Source organism: Dermacentor andersoni, chromosome 5 (genome assembly GCF_023375885.2).
Source record: "Dermacentor andersoni chromosome 5, qqDerAnde1_hic_scaffold, whole genome shotgun sequence".
In the NCBI taxonomy this organism is placed as follows: domain Eukaryota; kingdom Metazoa; phylum Arthropoda; class Arachnida; order Ixodida; family Ixodidae; genus Dermacentor; species Dermacentor andersoni.
Genome location: NC_092818.1, coordinates 159,930,905 through 159,957,587, shown reverse-complemented (window position 1 = coordinate 159,957,587; position 26,683 = coordinate 159,930,905). Strand labels below are relative to the sequence as shown.

Here is a 26,683-nt window from a genome sequence, read left to right as displayed (position 1 = left end):
TAGTTGGTGAGTTGCCCCCCCCCCCCCCCCTTCTTCGTATCCGGTCTGTTTCTAGCCTCTTTCGTGGGCCACTCCTGGAGATAGTGCAGCTAAAATGCGGGCCGATCCCGATGGTAGTGAAGTCTGAAAATTTAAGCCGATCTCGAAGATAATGCAGCAAAAAAAATCTGAACACTCCGGCACATACTCCTCTCACACGAGGCGTGGTACGGTAGAGTACAGTGTGCAGTGACTCCGCCCCGTTCTCTCGCCCCCCTCCCCGCCCCCTGACTTCCTCAGGAAGGCACTTTTTCAGCGACTTCAACTAGAGGTTGACTCGCGTTCCAATTTTCTTTTTGTTACTATGGGCTTCGAGATCGTCACATGGCGCTTCCTCCTGAGGTTCCTTTCCGTCTTTTCGAATTTTTTATACCCGTGTTTTCTTCATCCTATAGGTGATAGCCAACTGAAGAGAGGGGTGCGCAGGTTTTAATGAAAGCGAAGGAGAGGCCGGCTTGTAGCAGCCAATGCGAGCCAGGCCAACCTTGCGGTCCTTCATTTTCCCCTGTTCTTTCTTGTTCTCATTGTCGAACGGGAAACTATTCGTTAATGCCTACGAGGAAGAACAAAAGCACAGAAGAGTCAAAAGCGATCCCATTTACCTTGGTCTTTTCAGTACGAACCAGCCTGACGCTGCGTATGGTGTGCATCACGCACAGTTTGACGGTCTGCAGGGAGAACCGCATGGCGATGCAGTTGCGTGGTCCAGCACCGAATGGAAGGTACGTGTACGGCTGGATGGAGCCGACGTTCTCCTCGTTGAACCTGGGGCGCACACGCAAGAAACACGAAAAGCATAATCGAATGCGTCTTAAGTATCACACTGGGCACGCATAAATGGTCTATGCAACTTTACAGAATACAGACACGATATTTCCGACTCGTAATATTCTTGCGTCAACTGAAGGCACGAACTATCCTAAACCTCAGAAAAAATGAAATACTAGCAAGCGCCAGAAGGCCATAAATAATTTATACTAGCACTTGTTTCTACGAACAAGGGACCGAATTCACAAAGCTTTTCATTCTTTAGTGCCCTTTGCTATTGGCTGGCCCCCTTCGCGAATGATATGTCCAGCACCAGAATTGAATTGAATTGAATTTGCCCTACGAAGCATTACAGTGTAAGAGATGTTTTGTGAATACGGGCCTATAGTTTCGGTACCCAGTAGATGAGTGCGCCATGACGTCACGATACATCGCTCTATTGCTGAGATCACTGTGGTAATCGCACGAGAGCACCAGGCCCAATAAACGTGCACAGCACTCTTGTCTATTTGTTATGATCAATATCATTGTAACTAGCCTTATTTCTACGCCAGGTTAGTAAATTTTTGCTATGTGCCTTGACGTCATGCTGTCAATGGCGCCAGGCCTGGCACTATCAAATAAAACACGCTGTATGTATATCCCAAGCTGCATACTTCCTAAGTGTCACCGTCTTTCATACCAAAAGCTTCCGGTGGAGTTTCTGCAACTTAGAAAAGGCTAGTCAGTACTCTTTTAAACACAGCCACCAGACAGAATTTTGTCTCACCTTTCAGGCTTGAAAGTGAATGGGTCAGGGAAGTACTGCGGATCGTAGTGCATGGAGTAGACGGGAACTCGAATCAAATCGCCTTTCCTCACCGTCACACCAGTATCACCCAGAACGTAGTCTTCGGGAGGTGTTCGCTCGAGTCTGGAGAAGTTGAAAATAAATAGGCATTGTGCTCGCAATATGAGCGTCACTTTCTCGTCGAGGCAACAAGCACAGACTTATTCACAGCATTTCTGAGCGTCATTTCTGTCCCGTTTTTCAAATTGCGAAGCCAGGAGGATTTATCGAAAGATGCCAGTGAGGTGCCTGTACACGAGGATGAACGAATGAAGTGGCACTGTGGAATTCTGTCGTGCTTTGATTCGCTTATTGTTGTTTGTTTGTTTGTTTGTTAGTTTTTTCCTTGCAAATTTGCAGCTGGGCCGTGGGAGGGGTAGTAGTGTAGCTGGCAGACTAGCTTTCATAAGATTTCAAATGTAAACATCAAGCGAAAGGTATCGTTACACAAGAGGCACAAAGGCACATCCGCGTATCGTTCAGTATTTTTTGCCCACACGACCCTTTCTTGCGCTGACTACGTCCGTATAGATATTTCACAACCGGCCGCCTAGTTCAAAGCCCGCGCCATTTAAATGTGCGCCGAAAGTATCAACGTATGCCAGCTGTTGCATAACAACCCAGTAGGAATGCTGCAGATTTGATCGAACCTGTGACATGTTGTTCCGCAGAATGGGGCCATATCAACAGAAGGACGCGACTCAAATTTGTTGATGGCGGACGTGAAGGGAAGTGCTTCGGGCCTGTAACTTTTGACTGGAATAGTTGTAAAACCATTCTCTTTTAGCGAGTGCTAAAAGCTCCACAACTTAAGTAGCATAAACGCACAAAAAAAGCTACAGAAACACTGAGAAATGTCTACGAATGTTTGAGCATTCTTTCACTCGGCTGTGACTTCGCTGCTTAGTTTTGCTTACTTGCTATTCCTAGCTTATGTGCGTGTGCCCATGGCCTTTTCGGCGGCAAAGAATGCTTAGGCTTTAGTGTAGAATTGTCAGGTTTTCTCGCCGCATCAGGCCCCTTCAATGCAATCGTACCAATTGAGCCGGAACGCCGTACACAAGTGCGCCTCGGTGGAGCGGAGCGGTCGAAAGGAAACGCCAGCTGCCGCAGCAGCGCCTGAGGCGTTGCGTGAGGGGAGAGTGAGAGTGTGATTGTGAAAAGGAAGGGGCGCATCGCCGCGATGCCATGTCGCCCTCGCTGTCGCTCTCGCCAGTCTGTGTTGTGCGCGCGTTCCTTGTCCACGCAAGCTCTCGCCTGTGTTTTCACTGCGCCTTGGCAAGACCCAATGAAAACGCTCCAAGCGTCTCAACGCGCTCACTTGTCCGCGAGGTGTTCATAACTCGAAGGACGTTCAGCGTGTTCAATTGTACATTGTACCACCCCAAAACCTCAAGTTGGCACTAACTGAAAATTCAAGTTGGCCCACGCCCAGATTTCAACTTGGCGTATCCTCAAATTTAAGTTGGCCTGGCCCCAAATTTCACGTTGGACCACCCTGAAATTTAACTTAGCTTGCCCCCACATTTCAAGTTGGCCCACCCCAAAATTTCCGTTGACTCACCAACAAATTTCAAGTTGGCCCAACCCCAAATTTCAAGTTGACCCACCCGAAAATTTTAGGTCGTCCACCCCTACTAAAAGCTTCCCCATGCATTTTCTAATAAGCCCCATGTATCTCTATAGGCGTTCTAATTCTATATTTCTTTCTTGCTTTAAATTGTTCCTTATCTATTAAAATATATCAATCATATACATTTACACTATATTAACAATAAAATGTCTGAAATTTGCAAATTACGCACATTTGTACAGATACAAAGCATTACACTTTTCGCGTGACAGGGCTAGGGAACTCGCCAAAGAGTGCTTACGCATTAGAAAAAAAAACATATTACCGTGTCGCGGGAGGGTACATGCGAAGGGCCTCTGAGACAACACAATGCAGATACTGCAACTTCATGACAACGTCCAAGCTGGGGTGATCTCCCTGTGTATAAAAAGAAAAAAAAAATGAATGTCGCGTCATCGTAGACCCAAAACGGGATGCGCAATTTTCGTAATGTTTTTTGCAGCTTGAGTAATATTGAAGTAGATTCTCGGCTACTTTGTACCGCTACGAGTACAAAGAGGCAGCATACTACTGAAGTATTGTTTGACGTTCTCGCCATCCGAGACGCCTCGTTTAACCTCGAAGCGTTAATGAGTTCACGTTTACGTCAAGCGTTTACGTAACGCGAGATCTAAGCAAAAGCTGATAATTTCTGCTGCCTGGATTCGGAGTCCAATATTCGAATACCCAGCATTTACTATTATACGCGAGCAACATACCGTTTTGCGATTTTACGGGCTCCGTTCACAAACTGTTCGTAAACTCAACACATTCTCAGGTGCCACTTCCCGTAAACTTTTCGAGTTCTATAGCCTTCACTGACGTGTGTCTAATTAACTTTTGTGGAGACTTAGTGTTTTTTTTTCTCTACTCCTTTGCATTTCTTCATCATTGTCATTTTGAAGAGGAAATGTAAAAAAAGCAAAGAAAAACATCATTGTAATAAAAACATGAAACGCCAACTTTATTTTATATACCTACATGAATCCTGAAGCACTCGTCCACTTCATCCCTCAGCTTTTCCTGCTTTTCAGGATGAATAGCCAGCAGGTAGAGCGTGTACGCGATCGTAGTTGAATTCGTGTCTTGACCGACCACGAAGAAAAGTACGCACTGCGCCATGACTTCGTCTTCAGTGAGCGCTGGAGAGAAAATATGGGTGTACATTGATCAAATGACCCGACACAGTCGCAACCGCTCAGCATGACACTCTATCGGAGCATAACGCTTATTTAACAGCCGCGATGGCCGCGTCCAAACGGAGTGACAATGCAAGAAGCGCGTGTCCATAGAGTTTGTGTGCAAGTCAAATAGTTTAAGGTTGTCAAAATAAAGTCGTGGCCTTGCACTATGTATATGTTGTTCTTTGTAGCCAAGATGCAGCATCTGTGTGTCAAAAAAATCTTTACAAGGATGGGTTACTTGAAACAAAAAAAAAACTATCTCTGCAGTAGTGCATTAAGGCAGACTTGCCTCAATTTGTTCGCACAAGTTACGCCAACTAATTCGCAAAAACTAACAATCGCAGTTTAAGCGCCAAGCGAGTTGAACGAAGCCGCACCGTTCAATGAACCAGCTGTAAAAACATAAGGCAGTCTGGAGGGCAGTGAAGAGCGTACCCTTTTCTGATGAGAACGAGGCATCTACTTTCAACTCCGACCCGAGGTTGAAAAGTTTGTTGTCGCGTTCGGAGCCATTTTCGATTGCAGCTGAGAGCTTTCCTTCCTGAGCGTCCACCATCAACTGCAGGAAGTCTTCGCAACGCTACAAAATAAAGCACAAGGCTACAACGTTGTCGTGGTCGGTTTGAAGCCGATATCTTCGAGACGGCATTAAATAACAGTATAAGACAAAATACAACAAAAGAAAGGCACACAAGAGACAATAGCAGAGCAACCAAAATTCACGCTGTTTCATATTCGGTTCAACAATGACCGACCAAGGAAACGTCTGCATGGAGCCTGTATATAGGCGAGGGCTTTCTCTTTATAGGAGCAGGCTTGTTCTCACGAAACGGGCATGGCCATCGGACAAAGAAGACACTTCCCCTCAGTTTTTTTTTTTTTGTTGTTGTTGTTGTTGTTGTTGTTGTTGTTGTTGTTGTTGTTGTTGTTGTTGTTGTTGTTGTTGTTGTTGTTGTTGTTGTTGTTGTTGTTGTTGTTGTTGTTGTTGTTGTTGTTGTTGTTGTTGTTGTTGTTGTTGTTGTTGTTGTTGTTGTTGTTGTTGTTGTTGTTGTTGTTGTTGTTGTTGTTGTTGTTGTTGTTGTTGTTGTTCAACATATGGCACGTGCTCACGAGAAGGGATTGTCCATGGTTGGCAACGGAAACAAGATATTAAGTCCATACGTCGCGTTAACTTAGTTGTTCCGAGCAAGTAGTTCTTGTTCTCGTTTCCCCCCAATACATTGCTCATACCCACTACAGGGATAACCAAAATAAGATACTAGCTCGTCCTCAGCGCTTCACTTACGGCCATCTTCTATCTGATCTACGCTGCGTGTTTCTGCAGAGCCAACATTCCGACGAGAGGGCATGTTGTCGTCAAAATGCAACTTGTCTTCGTCAGGCCTGACGACAACAATGATCTCCCATTGTTGAAACGTTCGCTCGAGGCTGATGCTTTTGTTGATAGGCAACTATTTATCGGTTCATGTATTTATTTTCCCTTGTACCTTCTGTCTTGTTTTCTTTCATACTTTCCCTTTAAGTTCTGGTTGTTATTAGCTGCGACATGGGGAATTGCATTAGAAACTACAGTTTCTAATAACAAGCCAAGAGCTAACACAGCTAAGCTTCCAAAGTGAAGAAAACATGAAATAATAAAGAAATGAAAACAGTACTTCATAATTAGCATATAAAACCATATTTATTTAGCCGATACTCTGAACCAAAAAGAAGGGTAAGGTTCATAAGGCCTCAGACAGATAGACACGCAAAATATAATGATTCGTGCATGACATTAAAGTCAAACAACCTAAATTATCCTACGCTAATGCAGTGAACACGTTATACGGTCATAGACCGAGCGAGGATGAGCCCACGAAAACGCAATTAAAAACCCGGAAATATGATATGTATTATGCGTATATAAGCAGTTCGGTTCCTGCTTAGCTACACGTTAACCAATTGCGAATAATTGCGACAGACGTATGGAAGATAACGTAAGTAACGGGGCCAACTGAGAGATTGTCCCCATTACCCGCGCTGGATCGAGCGTATGGGAGTGAATATTATTTAGATCAACACATACTAGCAACGAAATCCTCACAAACATTAACTTACAGTTTCTTGCTCTCGTCGCTTTCTGATAATGTTCTGTCCGAGTTCTTTGAAGTAGAGAAACGTGTCACGCTTGAAAGGTCGTATTTTGAATATTCTCGCAATTGCTGGCAACACAACTGAAACGCACAAAAAAAGGAAATGAGCAATGTGAAATGAGAAGCCGTGCACATAAAGAAAAAATAATTACAGACTTCGGTCGATAAAAAGAGGAGGTAGATCACAACTCCGATTAGCAACGCTTGTTTTCATCAAGTTCAATTTCACGCACTTAGCGCCACGGTTGCGCACATCATAGGTCTGACAATTTCCGATAATATCGCGCTTCAGTAGCCATTGTCTCGCGCGGGCTATCGCTGACTGGTCCCGGCACGTGCTCAAGTGCATTACGGTCGCTTTGGTGGCGTAGATAATGGCTACGAAAGCGGTAGCGCAGCGCGAACGAGGGCGAACAATATACCCGCGATGGGTGCAAAGTTTCAGCTGTGCTCTGTAACACAATATGTATTCTATACGGGCAGTTTAACGCCTATTATCAAAAAGAAAAACATGAAAATGCTTCAGTAAAATTAATTCTCGAACTGATCAAGCCTCAACCTGAAGCCAACTCTCGTTTGTTTTTTATGGTATTTTATTTTATTCTTTTTGTCGGGGGAAGCGGGGGCGCGAGTCAACGTTCCGAAACTGCCGAGACTTGGACTTGAGACTTGAGACTTGGAGCACGTCCCAATTTCTCGTTTTCTTCCTTTTTGTTCTCGTACGCGCGGTGCTGTTGCTTACCCAATGAATCAATGCCAATAATCTCCGCTGTCAGTTAGTTTTGTGTGTAGATAATAACAAGCATCCGTACTATTCCTTTTATCTCTAAAACGTTCTCCCTTTCACTATGTGTAGCTGCTCGCGAAGAATTCCCTAACAATGTTGTTAAGCTGTGTTTTAGAATTGAGAGGAGGAGGATCAATCAAATTAATCAGTCAATAAAATAGTATTTATTCATATTACTCAACAAATACGTACAAGACACTTGAACCAGTAGTCTAGGCACTTAGTATCTGCACTAATACAGAAAATTACATGTAGGTCATCAACCACGCACATATTTGTTCAACGAGTAGGAGCGCTGTTTGAGTAAAGAGCTATGCCGGATCTAGCCTTGCAATGGCATGCCAGCCACTTCTGCCCCCCAGTGCCTCACTTTAACTTGCGCAGGGCAAACATTGCCACGAGGTTACGTGGGGTGTCGCTTATCGCTTATCGCATGTCGCTTATCACTAGCCCTGTTAAGAGAGATAAACAAGTTGGCCAGACGGGGAAAGGGTAGGATGCCTCCACTCTACCAAGTTTGCCCATCTTCCACTGAGCGATCCAATTTTACTACACCGCAAGCCACTTGCGGTGATTAGCCATTACCGCAATACGTGACCACTCGTTGAACAAATCTTTGTTTGTTAAACTTCCGTATGAACTAGCACTGCAACGCGAGCTTGTTGGTATGCGCTGCAATGGTATTTAAGTAATAAGTTGTACCAGTGCAATGTAAGCTACGACTAGTATTAGCCGATATTGAGCGTGGTCGTGTGAATGACGCCCACGACCCTACACCACGTACAGTTCGCGCCATTAGACATCCCAGTGCCGTCTGATACGTCTAGAGCACAGCGTCGGATCCTACAACACGCATCGTGGTGTCGCGGGCATTTAGCGTCGCATATAACGGACAGCGTTGCTTTGTAAATCGCCTAAATGAGCTTGCAACGTCTTTTTCTTTTTTTCAGGTCACCGCTTTTGCTCTATAGATCTATTTTCAGCATGTCATAAAACACAGAACAAAATACCTTATGAGAACTGGCCGCCACAAACCCAAGTTATCACTGAGAGAAAATTCAAAATGCAAGCAAAATGAGAGTTACCCTCTTCTTGAATTTTCGAGGCTGTTTATGTCGCATTTTACTCTCCCTTGACGTCATGCGGTAACACCAATAGCAGTATGGCATTAGTGGAAGTCATAGCGTCACCGTTGACAAGCTTGTCTGTTGATGGCATTCTCTGGCTCCATAAATGTTGGGCATTTTACGGCCTCCGCGATGGAATGGCTTGCGTCCCGATCTCGGTGGCTATGGCATCATAATTATGGCAGCAACAGCTTCCGCGAGGCGGCCGTTGTCGCGCCAAAGTGCTCATGATATGATACGTCGTTCCAATGGTTACGAAAACCTCGCTCGCGGCTGCGTGATAGTTAAAGTGGTCCTAAAACGCAACGCCGTAGGTCTTTTTCGTGGTACTGACAATATCATGCGGGTGTAAATTGCGCATTACATTTTAACCAATAATCTTAGCATCACTCCTTAACATCAAGTCTCGTCTATGAAGTACAGGATATCTTCGCATAGAGGCAATGCCATCTGTGGCGTTCAACAAGGTTTACCTGGGGCTTTGCAGGACCCCATAAATGTAATAAAAAGTGGGTAGTACATCGCGCTCTTAGTGACGTCTTCTACAGCTCCATAGTTCTCTAGTTAGCTTGCAATGTTCGTCTACAGTATAGGCGTATGATAAATGCGCCGAGATAGTTCAATTTGTCAAATAACGTTCATTGTGTTCGTCAACTGCGGATCGGTTGGTCATTTTTTGTTGGCTCAGTGCAAGTTCCAATAGGCAGTTATATTAGCCATGACGAAATTAAGTCCAGTATTCTTTTTAAATATTCTGTGCAAAACTCTAAAACAGTTGTTTAGTAGCTTTCATTTATTCCATTGGGCTATCAGTTACCATCACCAAGAGTTATTCTTATTATCGGATTCATTTGCTCTGTTTTCGGCAGGACGACTCGAAAGAACACGCATGTGCAATTTTTACTCTTTAGCGCGTTTGCCTCCAATTTTAAAATCGGACGAATTATGAACTGGGATCCGCCAGAACACGGAATGGGAAATCTGTAATCCTAGTCGTCATCAGCCGTGGGCATATTGTGTAAAATACATTTGCGGTTAAATTAAATTAAAACAAATTCTTGAGTTTTACGTGCCATAACGACCATTTGATGATGAGGCACGCCATGGAGAGAGACACCGGACTAACTTTGACCACCTGGGTTTCTTTAAAGTGCACCCAATGCACGGCACACGGGTGTTTTTTTTTTTTTTTTGCATTTCACCCCGTTAGAGATACGGCCACCGTGGCCTCGATCCTGCGTTCTCGGGCTTATTATCGCAATGCCATAGTCACTATGTACGCAGCCCCGGCAGGTACATTTGTGGTGACTTAGTGGCAATGACGCTCTGCGGCTGAACACGAGGTCGAAGAACCGATTCCCTGCTACAGAGGCCACATTCCGACAGAGTATGGCAAAACCACTTCCGGTCCGTGCTCTTGGTGCATGGTAAGGATTTCAAAATGAGGAGATTATTGCGTGGACTCTCCCCCTCTTCCGCTCATTTTCTTCAAGATCATGTCTCTCATCTCGCGAGTTCCTTTGGCAAGTTCATTCCCAAACTTAGTCAATCATCAAAGCTTTTGAGCCATCCCATACTGAAGCAGCAAAATATTTTCGCCTTAGAATATTATCCAAAAACATTGCACTGCAAAAAAAGAAGACGGCGACAAGATCCAGACGACTCACAGGGGTCACCTTGTTTGCCATGTTGAATGGGACTCAGCATCAACATCGAGAACACTTACCCGCGGGAGCGATTGGCCATACAAGTGAGAAATTAAAACTGGTACAGTGCAACATAGAAAGGAAGAAACAAACCGAGCCGGCCACATAAAGGAACAGCACTCTGTTCCTTTATCTGGCCGGCTTGGCTTGTTCCTTCCATTCTGTGTTGCGCTGTACCAGGTTTAGAATGCTATACCAGCTCGCCCAATCCTCAACCCTTGAGAAATTAAATTACGTAAGTAAATGAAAAATTAAAATAAATAAAATGGAATAAATGTACTTCAAAAAACAACATAATAAACGTAGTAAATGAGAAGGTATGCAAAACTTCTCAAAAGTAGTGTTGAAAAAATATGTAACAAAATCTCAGTGGAGTGACTGAACACCTAGTATTGCATTCGGAATGATGCTTCTGTAAACCTATGGAACGCATTGCGAATTGCCCTGTGGCAGTGGCCAAACTGCCAAGCCACAAATCATAATAAAATTGGGATAGTCATTGATAATGGGAAATGACGGAGAGGGAGTCCAAGGAAAATGTTGCCTCTTCAGCGCTTTCTCTAATCTTTGTCCTCCTCTCTCGTTTCTTTCGCCCCTAAAGTTTGCGGCTGTTCACGGATGACCTAGTCGCTCAAAAATGCAGCCTATCAATATAGGCAGCTCACACAATTACCAATGACCATACTCTTTTCACCAGCAATTTTTCTATGAATCGCCTCTGCTTGTCCCTTGTCAATTCGCAACGATTTTCGTAATGACGTAATTGACGTAATGACGTAATGACGAATGACGTAATTTCTCAAGCCCTGCCGCGTTCTGAAGAATCCTGGCGGTGGCTTATTGCGCCACCTTTCTCGCACTCTATAGCCGCTCGCGCTAGTTTAACACATGCGGTTTGTTCATAGGAGCTTGCACGAAAACAAGTTGGCCTATAACCCTAAAACAGGCCGCCGTGTCGATGTTCGCCGTTAACAACGCCCTACTCACGCAACTCGTGCAATGGGTGATTCAGGTAATTCACTGGCTCACATGGAGGATGGGTGAAGCAGCCACAACTCACAGAACACGAACAGGCGTGGTGTGACTACTCCGGAGAAGGACTCCCTGACCTTGGTGACGAACTCGTTTGTCTGATCGGAGTGAGAGTCGAGGCGTGTGCCAAAGGCACAGCGTGCAATCACGTCCAGCGCATAGTTCCCAAAGAACCTGAGCAGTTTCAAAGAAGAAAGGGGGGAGGGGGGGAGGTGGTACGTGCAGGTAGCGAATAATTTAATTTCATTACTCTGGAGAATACGGGAAAGCTTCAAACACAGCTCCGTCCAGAGCGACTCCTTTCCGAACGCCAGGGGGACGACGGTGATCAATTGAGAATACACATGCAGCCGCACACAAGTGCGGTACTGGTGAGAAATCAAGCGCCGAAACTGTATGCTTCAGAGCATTACAGCGTAAAGTAAAATCAATTATAGTAACAAAAATAAACGCGGGAAATGCCAGATGCATTATCAGACAACACTGGTACGATTGCTCCGCTAAACATAGGACTGTGTACACAATTAGGCAAGTCAGGACGATAATGCGATCATAAACACAGAATGAATACAATACAAACACATTAGTTTCGATTATCTGAAACAATCGGACTATATGTGTGTGACTGTATGTAAGCACAAGGCGTCATCTGCCACTAAATTGATCTTTCGGTAATGGACCCAGTTCCCTCGAGGGAATTCATTGACAACATTGATGCACTTTCCAGAGTGCTTTTGTTCTGTTGTATGTTTTACATAAAGAAAAGCTCACAAGGAACAGGAGAATGACTTGAAAGTTTAAATGCGGTAAACAATACGTAGTGTCCATTACAAATTATATGCAATATCTGAAAAGAAAAGGAAAAAGTTGCGTCGATCAAAATATATGTCCTGAGTAATTCCTAGGCAAACCTTCGTCTAACGCACAGATGAAAAATAAAACACTGGAAGAACACAAAAGCTTAGTATTTGACGCGTATTAATAGGTATATACCGCAAAAAATCAAGAAATATGAAAAAGTCACGTGCATGGAAACATTCGCAAAAAGCAAGATTAAATAATTATATTTGAAAGAATAAGGCAGTGGGAATAACTCTAAGTAGCATGTATACAAGAAACACCACTTCATAATAACGGAAACATTTGCCTGCAACAAGTTTGTACTTGGCATTGCGCGATACTTCTGAATATGTATAATGGAGGCTTTTATTTCAATGCATGTTAAAGGACGTTTTAGGAATGGCTGTGGCAAATAACACAATTAATATTTTTGAGCTGGATTGTTGCAAGAGGTGGACAGTACTTGCATAAGAAATCAGAATGCATAATCGACTACATAACAAAGTATTACTAATGTACTTTTCTTTGAAGAATTTGAGCCGGAGAGCTTGCAATCAATAGCAACTTAGTACAAATCCTGAGGATGGCACCACCTTTGAGATATGCGTTCCCAAATGGGGTGTTAAAATGCATTGCTGTTCAGTTAAAATTTGCCCTGCAATGTGTAATAGGACGCTTTGTTCAAAAACATAAGTTTGAACAAGGCGTCCTGACGCAATTCTAGCGGCGCTTATATCAAAAGTGGTGCTAGTTCCAAAAATTGTTTCAAGTAACTGTGTCTTGAGACCTCACTGGCTTCAATAAGCAATTAACAATGCATGCTATAACTTAGTTAGACAAAAGAAATCAGTTATGGGTTGTTCATGAATCAAATGTGGATTTTGATTTCTTGTACAAGTAATATCCTCTTTCTGTTAGCTATAAAAAAAAAACACATGGCGCATTGACGTTTATTAAGGAATGAAGAATCTTCCTCACACAGCTCGCATCTATACTTACTGTTTGATGTCAATATCCTCTTCGTTCATTGCCGCCTTTTTCAGGTGTTCCGCTGTCACAATGGCGCAGTCCTCGATCAAGGAATTCATCTGCGATTGTTATCAGATAGAACTTTCACACTCTAAAGTTGTTTGTACTCACAATTTTATCACAGTTCATAAGTTAAAGTGCTTAGTTTACAACCAATATCCGGGGACAGTGCGCAATGGAGGCAACAGCGTTGTTGGGAAGCAGCTGCTGATATACTCTTTAGGAACAAATACTTCAATAAATTACACAAGAAATACTTAACATGCTGAGACAATATAGCACAAAGTAAAAAAGAAGAGGTTATGAGTGGCGAAAAGGCCGCGCGCAAATGTTTCGACATTTTGCGCTTTATACTTTGTATTGATTTTAATGCTCTCGTATGCCATGTCCCGGCCCACTCGAATTAAAAAAAAAGACAGAAACAGCAAGGAAACTTTTTCCACCACACCTTAAGCGGGAAGTCGTGCCACTTGTTTCACGCCATGCAATGGCAGTGTGGTATACTCAGAGCTACAGTGAATACTACCTCAACTACTGCACTGTGGATGCCACCTCAACTAGCTACACCTTGAATTTAGTTTTGCGTTGTAATTTGCAGGTGAGAAACCTGGTACGGAAAACGTGGTGGCCACACCACGTCGAAGATGCGCGGAAATACGTGCCACGAAATCGGCGCTTTTCGCTCTAAAATCTAATTGCGTGCGATTTTAAGCTGTTAATATAAACACTCGTCATTACGCTGGTCGCCACGTAGGATAAGAAAAACCATGGTAGTATTATGTGTTTCAGCGGCTGTAGCTGTGTCATGAGGTGCCGCACACTGGCATCGGTGTGGTTATGGTGTTCTGCTGCTGAGTGCGAGGTTGCGGGTTCGATACTCGGCCGCGGTGGCCATGGCGACGAAATGAGTAAACTCTCGTGCACTTAGACTTAGGTGCACTGTAAAGTACGCCGTGCAGTTAGAATTATGCCAGAGTCAACATCTACGGCGTCTGTTGTAGCCCTAGTGTGGCTGTGGACTTAAAAACCCCCCGAATTCATCACTCAATCAATCAGTCAATCAATCAATCTTATGCCGCAGATGTAGTTGTAAAATCTGCGCTTCCTGATCAACTTTCAGCCCCATTCGCAAGCTTGAGCAACGAAAGGTGGCCCCAAAGATTACGCGACACCTGATTTCGGTGGCCATGTCCCAACGCCAGCCATCGTTATCTTGAATATGTTAACGCGACCCCTAGGAAGACTGCCCCTGCGCTCCAGCAACCTAGTCGAAACAACAACGACGAGCCTTCAACGGCCAGCCACGAACCAGAGGCTTTTACTTGCTGCAAACACAAGTTACCGGCAATTATAGATTCCGTCAATTATCGATGTGAGAATATGGCCCTGCTAGCACGTAGAGAAGAAAATGTTAAAGGGAGTGAGGTTTGCAGAAATTAGGTCGGTTCCTCGATAGGTGGACATGACTGACTACGAATTAGTGCAGACGTGAGCGTATGTGTCTACTTTTAACGTGCAACCACCTCTTTGCATACAAGCTCCCTTTAATTAGGCACTTTCTATCGACGGGCCATTGTTCTCATAGCGCTACGTTTAGAGGCAATGAGCGTGTGCCCGCCGGTTGTTTGATAACATTAAGAAACCTCTTTGCAAAAGTGCTTAATTCGCATTTATCCTGCTATTGTATGCCGTCACAAAAAAAAAAACTTTCTACCCTCGCCTTTCTGCCCTATATCTAAGCGAAGTGGGAATTATCTCCGCTATCATGTCATGCGTGTATGTTATGTGCGTGCAGAGAAGTCATTGTACCACAATTCTTACATGTGTGTAACCGTGTGTGCTGCGCTTCTTCTTCCATCCTCTTAAATTCCTAACTCATTTGCCTAACAAAACGCAAATAAACAGCGCCACTAAGACGACCTGAAAATTGAAAATACAAGCACTGTTACTTCCGCATCTTCACTGTAGGGTTATTTCTTCGAACTGTCCTGGGAAAATGGATCTGGATCAATGATATCTGAATTCTACGTATCTAAATTATGCCTATGCGGCGAGAAATTTCTGTTTAATGTGGCACGCTGGCACGATCGAAGTGCTTCCTTGGGAGTAGTGACAATAAATCTTATTGGCAATGCCGTAACTCTGCCGCTTAGTCCGGCCACAGTAACATGCCTTCCGCAGCTTTCCGGTGGAAAATGCCGGACTCGCAGCTGGTCGAATCCTGCGCCACTGGTCCACAGCCACAACGCTCATCATGTTGTCCAGCAGAGGGTCGAAAAATACGAACGTCTGCGAAAAGTGAATGAACCCTAGGTAAGCTATTTACTATACCACTGACATCCTGCGTTGATCGAAGCACAATCAAAGGGGCGTTAAAGGCACTAAATATTCTGAGCCAGATAAAGTATTATTTAAAAATACGTTTTCGTTATATCTGCGGTAATTGCTTAAATCCTGGAAGAGAAAATGAAAGTCAAACGTTTCTTTCTTTCCCTGTCAATATTGTGCCGAAATCCCCGCCCAAATACATCAGTGTGGCCTTGCGGATTTCCGTATCGTTTCATGTTTCGGCCATCATCGCTCAGTAAAAGTTCTTGAAATTTGCCAAGTCCACTCTTTGGCTGTTTCCAAATTAAGCGTAGTTCCTGTTTGCCGATAAAAAATTAGCTATACCCGAGCTGATATAAAAATCCATGGCGTCACGGAAGGCAGAGGCACCACCCGTATTTTTTTTTTTTTAACTCTTCTCACTTATCAAGGCCTGTCTCATGGTAATGGCGGCTTTTGTAATGTTGTATAAGGCTCATTTAATAATACAGCTTCAAATAGTTTTCTCTTTTGTGGTCCTTTAAGGGATGTGGTAGGTTGTTAACTGCGACAATGAGCAGCCAGGCTCTGCACATTCATGCGCATGTGTAACTCTAAGAATAGGGGTAAATGGGCCAAGTGTCGTTATAAAACAGCAGAGCAATATCGTCTTTCCTTAGGGCAGACGAGACTTATGCTCCAGTTTGCACACCATGTTAATGCGATCCTTCTTAGAGGACTTTCCAAGAGTATTCACACCGCCGGCACGTTAACTGAGAAACTTCGGGGGCGTCAATTTCTCCGCCAGTCGGGGTCCGGACGCGAAGCCATCGATCCGCAAGAACATCCCGGCATACTCCACTGTGTTAACTGCGAACTACCATTTGAGTATAGTATCATCATGTGTCGCCTTTTCTCGCGCTGTCGTTTTTATAATGTACTGTTATCAACTCGATCGTATCTTGTTACGCTTATGTTCATAACTAAATCGCCAATCTGTCTGCTCTTACGACACCCTATGTCGGCTACTCCGTAACTGGTCTAATATCTGGTGGGTCGAGGCGGAACATTCCACTGTCTCTTTTGCGAAATGGCCCGTTCAGTTGATACGTAGTTCTTCCAGGGAGCAAAAAATGTTTCCGTTCCGAGTTAGAAAGCTCGTACGCTGTACAGTTGGCCACAAAAGTTTAGGAGTCGGGAGTTCTGTAAAGTAAGTCTGAATTTCTGCTGTCGAGGCATGGCGCATCAAATGTTGTGCATCACTGTGAAGGTCCAGAGCGCTGCTGCATACTAAAAGTCTGAATTATAAACTATGTGCACAGACTTCGCGAAAATTCTGCGTTTTCGAAAATCCCATGTTTCATTATCATTTCCCGCCGACTGCGCATTGCGAGATTATCAGGTTTTCTGTACGTACGCGTGTTGACGCGTGTACTTATTGGTTCTTTTTCCGGAGACTGAGTCTCATCCGCTAACAAGTTAACGTTATCGCTCAGTACAAGGCGCGCACGCATGCTTTGGAACTTACTCGAACGTTATCGTTGCTTCTATCTGGTGTGTATATTCTCGCCGAACCGGTCTGTATGTGGAACACAAATTGTGTGGAATGTTTTTTTTTTGTTTCTTTTTAAGGTGCGCGGACAGCAGCGATTAGCCTGGAACTTTCGTCTAGTCATGCATAAAGGCCGAAGCGCCTTGCCCCGCAGATCAGATTTCGATGATCGCCGACTGTGGTCGCCGCTGTCATTGTAATTCGAGTGCCACTTGCTTTTGTGGACCCAGGTTCGCCCAATAGAAAGCTTGTTTCGGGATTCACAGCTGTGTTACTGTTTCCGTCACCATCACCACAGCGTGATAATACATACTCTTCGGTTTGAGAGGTGTGGGAAATCCTTCACCAAAACTTGCTTCACCAGCTCAGGTTCGGCGACGAACAGAACGGCTCTTCCAGTCTCAAAGCCACTGTGGATGCAAAGGAAATTTGCAGAGTGCGATAAGACCAGATAATTAACTTTATTTCTAAATGCAAGGAGAGCTTTAACCTCGGAAAGGCCGAACAGCATATCACATCAAATAAAATGAAAACAACTTATTCACATTTATTTTTGGCCACGGAAAGTATGCTGGTACGAATAAAACAATGAAGTATTGTTTGACCCGACTTTGATTACTTCAATGCCTGGATCTCACGTACCTTTATTTGAATCTAATCCGTGCATTCTTATGTGCCCTGATTTTAGTGTAGCACTTTGCGTTTACTTTAATGCACCTATGTGACAGAACTTTGTGTCTTTATGATTTGGAGCTGACTTTCAGTTTTAATGTATAAAAGTTAATTCCGCTTTATGAATCTCTCTGCAAAAAGTAATAGCCAGCGCACATTAAAGGCGGCAACATCTCATGAGCACAATATAGAAAAATTATATAAAAATTAATCAGTACTGTCATTCATTAGTTCCTAATTAATTTGCTGAACTATCCACAACTGAAAGCTCTCTCCGACGACAGCTTTTATTTAACTTTCTTAATTATTATTGCTGCCCTGCTGCAAATCCTCCCGAATAAAAAAAGAAAAAGAAAACTCCTTCCAGGATATCAAAAGCGTTGGTATGGGCTACATTGGTTTTGCGGTGCCTCAATCAGAGATTCTGGGCATCAGATTTAGCGTATCAAAAGAAATTATACTTTGTGGGGTTAACCCCACAACTTGTGAACACGCCGCGGTAGCTCCCTGGCTGTGGCATTGCGCCACTGAGCCCGAGTTTTTTTTTTTTTTTTTTTTCATTTTCATTTATTTCTCATTGTTACATGAATTGTGCAAATAACTGTTACGGCTTCGATCCGGCAGCGGAGGCTGCATTCAGAATGAGCGCAAAGTGTAAAAACACTCGTCTGCTTAGACTGTGGTGCACGTTAAAGAACGCGAGGTATTTAAAATTAGTCCGTGACTATGAGAGCGCAGCCTCCATCGACAGCCTCCGCGCGCGATGGCAGCCCGCACTGCTCAGCTCAAACCTGGAAGACCAACTCAGGGCGGTCCGTCGGGCCAAGGAAGACGCCGACAGGCAAGAACTCTTGGCCGTAACCCACTAACTCGCCCACTAACTACTAACCCACTAACTCACTAACCCACTAACTCGCCGGACGCGAATCGGTCTGATTCGAAATAAAGTTTGCTCACTCACTCACTTCCCAACTATGGCGTCCAGCATAATCAAATCTTGGTTTGGGCACGTAAATTGCGCCACAATTTAATGGCATTTTTATTTTTAACGTCACTTTGTGTATTTTCGAAATCAATTATTGCTTTTAGATTTTCTTAAAAAGATATAAACCTTGTCCGCAGTTTTCACTGATTTGATTCGTATTTAATAATGAGCAACTAAAATGCTTTCGACATAAACAACGCACTTACCCGAAAAACCTTCCGTATTTCTTGTACCTTTCGGCATCGATCTCATGAAAAGGCTGAAATCGGAAACATGGAGGACATAAATTTATTTTGTCGTCAACGATAGCCGCATAAATCAGACGACTGTGAAAAGAAGTAAATAACAAAGCCAGCGGCAACCTCCATAACTTCTTTCTGGGATTTATTTCTGCCGCTGAAGCCAAATTCACCTTATTGGACGAGGTTTTCAGCACACAAGTGAAAACAATGCTTTATGATGTAGCATATGGTGGACATCGTTCGTAGAATGGGCTGGCATTCTATCAAGTGTATTACAGTACAGTACTAAAAGAAAAAAAAAGGTCAGAACCATATTAGCTACAGCAAGGCGATAACGAATAAAAAGTTTTCCGTGCAAAACTACTTCTAAAATGCTTGGACAATTGTGCATCTTCGACACTGCGGTCCACAGATGTTACTGCTCATAATGTTGTATCAGACTTCCTGATGTTGTTCGGTGAGCTTTTATTACAAAAATATTGATTTCAACGAGCTCATCTCATACCGAATTAACAGTTGTCAACGACTAATTAAGTACACTCCAAAATATTGCAAGTGGATGTGTCTAAAGCTACCTAACTAAAGTTTGAAGGGATTTCGAATGGTCGGACCGCATTTTAACCAAGTGAAGTAGTTGGAAATTTACATTTTCTGATCGGTTTCACAATTTCTTATAATTGTGTGTGCAGAATATATTCAATACGCCTGCACTCGGCAAAAGAAAGCTATTGTGTATGGTAAAACGTACAGGTATCATAGCCAGTCGATGAGATATGAAAAGTTGAAATACGGGCAGACACAGTGAATGCACTTTACCAGTTGAACGTAACATTTAGCTAGTGTATCGGTAAATATATTATTACCAAGTTATTTCCCGAGTGAAGGTAAATAAAAAATCTCACTTGCAGACTTTATCACTGAACGTGCGTATCTTCAGTAAGTTTTGTTTCTGCGCAGTCTATAAACTTAGCGTGCGACCCCATGACAGGATCTGTAGTATGTCTGTGGTCTGTTGTAGCCGGCTTTGACTGCAAAGCTCTACACCTAACACATCGCAAACATTATATAATTAAATTTTGCTCTCTATAGCCTTACGTAGTATTCGGAGTACTGAAATAGCTTAATGACTAAATTTGAAGCACCACCGTGCAAGTTTAGAAACGATGTAGCTGATGAGCCGCTGCCGAATGCATAACTCGCTAGCAATGCTAGTCATAGAGCTTCGACGCTTGTAGCGCATTCTAGTGATAACAGTCAATGTGGCAAATCTGTTCTGCTAACGCCCGCGAGGTCAAGTAAGGTCTATGCAAGGAAAAATTGTAGTCCACCAAACTGTAGCATACTGCTACACACGAGACCCTTACGGATCTCTCAGCAAAAAACCTTCGCAGTTGAAGAAAACTTCGTCCTGGTACGGGGGCTAAAACCCGACACCAAAGCCCAAGGGTCCCCTTTGCATAATTATGCTACAGTTAAGTGGATGATAACTGTCCCTTTCATAACAGCCAGTTTTATCAAAGTTGTGCAAAAGTGAGCACGAGGTCTTGCTAGGATCTGTGCTGTAACCTTCACTGATAGTGTCAGAAATTAGCGCTATAGATACTGCAACTATCGCAGGTCGGCCAGCCACGCTTTGTCACCAACAGTTTCGGCAACTCGGCAACCACATGACGCGTCTTATTCGCAATCTCGCATGCAAGGTCGAAACGAAGAGTCTATAGAATCGCACAAAACACGTAGACATACGCTATCACGTCAAACTGTAGCTATACAAGCACGCCAGTAACGTTCACTGTGCTGTAAAATGACGATGACGTAGAAAGGCACTAGAACAATTTCCATGTAAAGCGCTGAAGTCGCTACAGAGTTTTGTTTTGCAACATACTTTGAAAAGAACCTTCAAACTCGGACCAAATAGCAAGGCGAATGGCTCGGAAAGAATTCTTTGGTTTTTCCACCAGTTGCGACTCCGGGAAGCATACCTGGAACGACACAAAAGGCAAGAAGTTTAGCCGCGGGTTAGGAACATGAATGTAAACCCGAACAAATCAAACGATCCAGAACCTGTATTTGCGGTTCCGCGCTCCCAAGCAAGCGGAGGCAAGTCGCGCTAACTCTGGAACACTCATCCTGGGAGCTGCAGCACGCTTAGAGACCAGCTACGCAGCAATCTTAAATCCCATGCTCACACGTAAGGTATGCTCTTAGCATTGTTTCTTTTTAGCAGTTATTTTGCGTCCTTGATTCAGCCCGAGCTATGCATAACGTGCCAAACTGTCAGTTACAAGCGCCATAATTTTCTACGTGATCCGTGTTCTCTTTTTTTTTTCATTGAAATGAAATTAAAAGAAAGAGACGTAGTCACCTTACAATGGTGATGGCTATACTCCTTTTCGTATAGCGGAACGAACAATATAAAAATAGATACAAGAAAATGGAAAGAAACCACGTCATAGGGTCAGAAATCGACAGCCTTTTTTTTCTTTTTGTTCTTTGCTCTGTACATTTTTATTTTACGGTGAAGCCATTAGCCTCTCATTGGTCGGCGCTTTTCGTGTCATCGTCCGTGGGCAAAAATATGGGCCGATCCCAGAGGTAATGAAGTACCGGGCCGATCCACGCGGAGGTGAAGCAGGCTTCAAACACTTAGCAAAGTGAAGCGAAAAGGGCATACATTCCTTGGAATCACACATACTACAGAACTGCATTCGCATCAATAAAGAACAAGTACAAAACAAGCATCCCAACCAGTTGTCTGTTTATTGTCACAATACAACAATGACGATGTGGGAGGCGTCATAATGGAGGGCCTCAATAATTTTGACCAAGCGTGATTACTTACGTTGAGCGAAAATCTCAGTAAATGAGCGTTCTTGCATTCTTTATAACGACGCAGGAATGTGAACGCCCTAGAGTGGAATCAAACAATTAACTGTAGATAGGCTGGTGTCTTTTCTGTTTTTTTTTGTGTGTGTGTGAGAGTTTAAGTGGAATTGAATGCGGTCGTTAAAATAACGTGATGACATGTGCATTGTTGTAAAACCGCGGTAGGAAGTCGCCCCGTCAAACTGTTGTACGTAGCAGCTTTTATGTGGCAGCGGCTTCCATTATTGAAAGTAAACGTAAATAGACATGATTTGACTTGATCTCATGTTTAGGAGCGGGAGGCCATAGGCGCTGAGCCACCGTGACGTGTGCGTCGATATGTCATGTCGCAGTTACCCTAGTAATCATGGTATGAAAACTTCCCTACCAATAGCTTTACGTGGCCAAGTAACATTTCACACACCATAACTTATGAGTCGCCACAAAGTGCACTTCTGGTACTCACAGATAGAGAAGAATGCAGACCGTTACAGCGAGGATAATCCATTCCGGAAAGCCGAGAAGCAGCTCTGCCCTAGGTATAACCATTGGGGCACTTTAAGAAGCACTGCCAGGTATGCTCTGATTTCCCCTCTTACCACTGAGGTCTCATCCAGAGTCTGACACAAGGACTTTGTGTGAGCCTTCTACTATAGTGTTTTCAGGACAATGAGACGTTGCTCTAGTTATCTTCACTAAGTGCCTGGTGCATTGTCACCTGTTTACTTTTCATCAGCACAGGTACACAAGATGTCCTCCAGAGACTGGGAGTGGAGCCTTGGCAGAAATATTGACACGCGTACTTGTTTATCGTTTTCGACCGCTTTTCATCGTCCTATATATCCTATCACTCAGCGCGGGACGCGCACGCATCTATCGGAAATTTCTCGAATGTTATCGATGTTTCCATCAGTTGTCTGTTGTCACTCAAGCTTGTGTGATCTGATCGCATGCGCGACGCGAATTGTGTATTTCCTGGAAGACGAGCGCGCAGCAGCGATTACTCTAGGACAGTCCATGACCCTTGTATAAAAGCCGTCGTGCTTGTCCGGCTGATCAGAGTCAAGGTCGATCCGAAAAGGTCGCGAAGCTTCGGGCGAAAAGCGGTTCAGCACAAGTTTTCACCGACATCAGCAAGGGTGGTTATGGGAGCAGCGATAGAAACGCGACTATGTTTGGAGATAACAAACATTGGGAAAGAAAAAAAACTTGTTTAATTAAAGCGAGACGCAGTTAGATTCATTCCACGAAAATAAAATTCCTTATCAATTTTATATATGCGTGGCCACTAAATAAAGGACATGTCTATTTTATTTTATCATTATCAAATAATACCTTTTTCAGCGCCCATGGTAAGGCGGTGGACGCCAGTATCGCTTACAAAGCAATGTAGCTCTTGAAGTGTTCAGAAAGTCGTGGTCGCAAAGTTCACCTGTTACAATACGCCCCCCTAACAAGTTATGCTCTTTTGCTTGTCGTAGTTTGCCTGAATTTGGTGAATTGGGTAGTTTCATCCTTGCTCAACCTGTTCAGTCAAAAAGTAGTGAGTTACAACCGCCACATAATTGCTTACTTTAGTCTTTTTCGTGCGACTGCACGAGTCAACGGGCTTGGCATCCGAGGATAGAACTAGCACTCTGCACCTAAAGCTTTCGTTGGCCTCCAAAGAAAGTATGTACTGTTCAACAGGGCAATTTCGACACCCGTACGGCTGACCTTATCGTGCATCGCTTTCCGCGCTGAAAGTTCGAAACGTCCATCAAGTCGAATGGCGGAGTATTTGGATATACAGCTCTAATGGCAGACCACCAGAACAAATTTCGCGCCTTTGAGAACAAAATGACGTCAATTCTGTTTTTAATGGATGTGGCGCCACATTGTTTTTTCTTCCGCCAGAAGTTTTCCCTCCTCGTACAGATGGCGCTAAGCCTCATGAACCACTATGAACCGCTGATGAACCACCATGTTTTGAACGTATGGGCTTCTATGGAAGCTTCGCTACCAGGTATACTTACCTTGTAAGAGTTTTGACGATCGCCGACTGTGTTCGTCGCTATCGTTTTCCATTGAGGGCAGCCTGCTTTTGAGGGCACAGGTTCGCCCAATAAAACGCTAGTTTCCTCAATCACAGTTTTGCTACCTTCTTTACTGTCACTATACTACGTGATGATATGATGCATTGATTACTTAAGTGCAAAGTAGACGGCATAAACGAAACCACAGTAACAGTTGCTTTGTTAACGGCATTCGCTCTATCATATTCACAAAGCGTTATAAGGACCTGTTAATAATCTCTGTGCAGCTTCAGCGTGCCTTCGATGTCGACTTACAGCATGGACGTCGTTGTGTCACCAACAAACGCTAGCATGCTGGCATCCAAGTTACGCGGTGCAACTTGTACTTCTACATCTGAGAAAAGTCATTGCTCACACAAGTAACGTAGCCCAGTGGTACACGTTCATAAAGATTGGCGATACAGGAAGCTAAGTTTAATTGGTTCTTTAGAAAAACTATGAAGATCCCACGCATATATTGTAGTCCATGTGAAACGAAGATTTCATGAAGTAATTAATTAAATGCCATAAAACTGTTAAATTTCAGCAACGAGTTCACTAGCGTAGCAATTACGTGCCTGTACTGCAGACCAGCACGACGCCGAAACTCCCACCACACAACCCATGCACGTGATCCACGTGACCGCGCCCCACACCGTCTCCGCCAGCTGTCCGCGATCGCCCACTTTTAAGGCGAAAGCATTTCTAGGCTCATGGTGAAGTTTGTGTCGGCAGACCTGACCTGCGGAGTGAAGAGGCAAAGAGGAAGACGCGAGTGATAAGAGAAGGAAGAGTAGGCTTTTGCCCTTCACCTCTTAAGAGAGATCGTAAGAGACCCTGTAATTTTCTTTTCTTCACGCCATCTGCAGGATGAGCCCAATTTGCTATTGCATGACCTTCAGCGCCTACTCGGCCGCCTTTACTCGGCGGGTGCGCTAGGTGCCGATTACACGTGTAAGAGATACGAGAGGCGTCGTAGCGGGGGGCCTCAATAATTTTGACCAAGCTTGATTACTTACGTTGAGAGAAAATCTCAGTACAAGAGCGTTCTTGCGTTCTTTATAACGCCACAGGAATGTGGACGCCCTAGAGTAGAATGAAACAATTAACCGTAGAGATGGTGGTGTTTTTCTGGCCTTTTTTTGGGGACAGCTTAAGTGGAATTGAATGCCCTCGTTACAATGGCGTGATGACATGTGCGTTGTTGTAAAACCTCATTACAGGAAATCGCCCCGTCAAACTGTTGTACGTAGCAACATTTATGTGACAGCTGATTCCATTATTGAAAGTAAACTTGACTAGACTTGATTTGAGTATATATCATATTTAGGAGCGGTAGGTCATTGGCACTGAGTCACCGTGACGTGTGCGTGGATATGCCATGTCGCAGTTACCGTAGTAATCATGGTATGCAAACTTGTCTACCAATAGCTTTACGTGGTCAAGTAACATTTCAAACACCATATTTAATGAGTCGCCACAAAGTGCATTTCTGGTACTCACAGATACAGAAGAAGGCAGGCCGTTACAGCGAGGATAATCCATTCCGGAAAGCCGAGAAGCAGCTGAGCCCTAGGTATAACCATTGGGGCACTTGAGGAAGCACTGGCAGGTATGCTCTGATTTCCCCTATTACCACTTATGTCTATCTTTCTGTCCTTGTGTCTATCTGGCGGAAGGACTTTGTGTGAGCACTTGTCTATAACCGCTTTCAGGACAATGACACGTTGCTCTAATTATCTTCAGTGAGTGCCCGGGGCATTGTGACCTTGTTACTTTTCATGTGAATATGTACAGAAGATGTCCGCCAAAAACTGGAAGTGGAGCCTTGCAATATATATGGATGCTTGTGTTTCTTTATCTTTTTAGGGTGACCGCTTTTCACCGTCTAACAAATGTTATCGCTCAGCGCGGGACGCGCACGCGTGTAACGGAAATTTTTCGAACATTATCGATCTTTCTACCCGTTGTCTGTTGTCACCCACGCTCGTGTAATTTGGCTGCCTGTGCGACGCGAATTGTGTATTTGCTGGAAGACACGCGCGCAGCCGCGATTACTCTAGGACCTTCGATGAACCATGTGTTCTGTTGTGTATTCTTGTGCTTTGCTTTAGCCGCTCTAGCGCACACCAGATGCACTTCCTAGAGGAAGCGAAATGGACCCTTCGTCTCGCCAGAATGGAGAGTGGAGAAGGGACCACCTCCTCGGAGGCAACCTTTGCCCTCGGCCATTGACGAAGAGCAGGACGTCGCTCCTGTTGTGTTTACATATTGGAGATGGGGTGGAACTTCGACGTCAAGAGGATACGGACCGCGCGTGTGTGAGAAAGAGAAGAGGAGACGCTCTTATTTATTATTATATGGTATTTAGGAGATGTTGTCACCTTTAATTGGCGCCGGCTACTCCTTTTCACATAAGGACACAGGAGACGCTCTTTATAGAGACCAAAGAAGGCGGACGTGGCGTCCTACGCGGCGATGTTTTCCTTTGTTCAACTGTGCTGCATAACCAGTTTTCCTTAACTATAATATAATAATATAAGTTATAAGTTTTCCTTAACTTCTTCCTTCAAACTAAGTTCTGTGTTATCAGTCTTTTACACTATGTATAAAAGCCGACGCGCTTGACCGGCAGATCAGAGTTTCGATGATCGCCGACTGAGTTCGTCGCTATCGTTCTCCTTTGAGTGTAGCCTGCTTTTGAGGGCACAGGTTCGCCCAATAAAATGCTGGTTTCGTCAATCACAGTTTTGCTGCTTTCTTTACCGTCACTCTACGTGACAATATCATGCCATGATTACTCAAGTGCAAAGCAGACGGCATAAATGAAACCACAGTAACAGTTGCTTTCTGAACGACATTCTTTCTACCATATTCACAAAGCGTTATAAAGACCTGCTAACAGTCTCTGTGCAGCTTCA

The 26,683-nt window shown here is 44.0% G+C and overlaps 1 protein-coding gene across 2 annotated transcripts in view; it reads right to left on the bottom strand.

Moving 5' to 3' along the window:
- Window positions 1-25,373, bottom strand: part of LOC126532157 (cytochrome P450 3A24-like) — a 31,279-nt gene extending 5,906 nt beyond the window's left edge. Inside the window, exons 1-13 of one of the 2 annotated variants that reach the window (XM_050179835.3) lie at window positions 25,266-25,373; window positions 20,729-20,825; window positions 18,808-18,860; window positions 17,258-17,354; window positions 15,258-15,374; window positions 13,056-13,144; window positions 11,245-11,390; window positions 6,530-6,645; window positions 4,868-5,012; window positions 4,230-4,390; window positions 3,535-3,626; window positions 1,577-1,720; window positions 642-804 (exon numbers count right to left, since the gene is read on the bottom strand). In XM_050179835.3, coding sequence (XP_050035792.2) covers window positions 642-804; window positions 1,577-1,720; window positions 3,535-3,626; window positions 4,230-4,390; window positions 4,868-5,012; window positions 6,530-6,645; window positions 11,245-11,390; window positions 13,056-13,144; window positions 15,258-15,374; window positions 17,258-17,354; window positions 18,808-18,860; window positions 20,729-20,825; window positions 25,266-25,348 — 1,503 coding nt within the window. In that variant the 5' untranslated portion in view covers window positions 25,349-25,373. Of the gene's footprint in view, window positions 1-641; window positions 805-1,576; window positions 1,721-3,534; window positions 3,627-4,229; window positions 4,391-4,867; window positions 5,013-6,529; window positions 6,646-11,244; window positions 11,391-13,055; window positions 13,145-15,257; window positions 15,375-17,257; window positions 17,355-18,807; window positions 18,861-20,728; window positions 20,826-22,174; window positions 22,350-25,265 lie in introns of those variants that run through there. The other variant, XM_055071197.2, reaches the window with a different exon arrangement.
- Window positions 25,374-26,683: the final 1,310 nt, after the last annotated feature.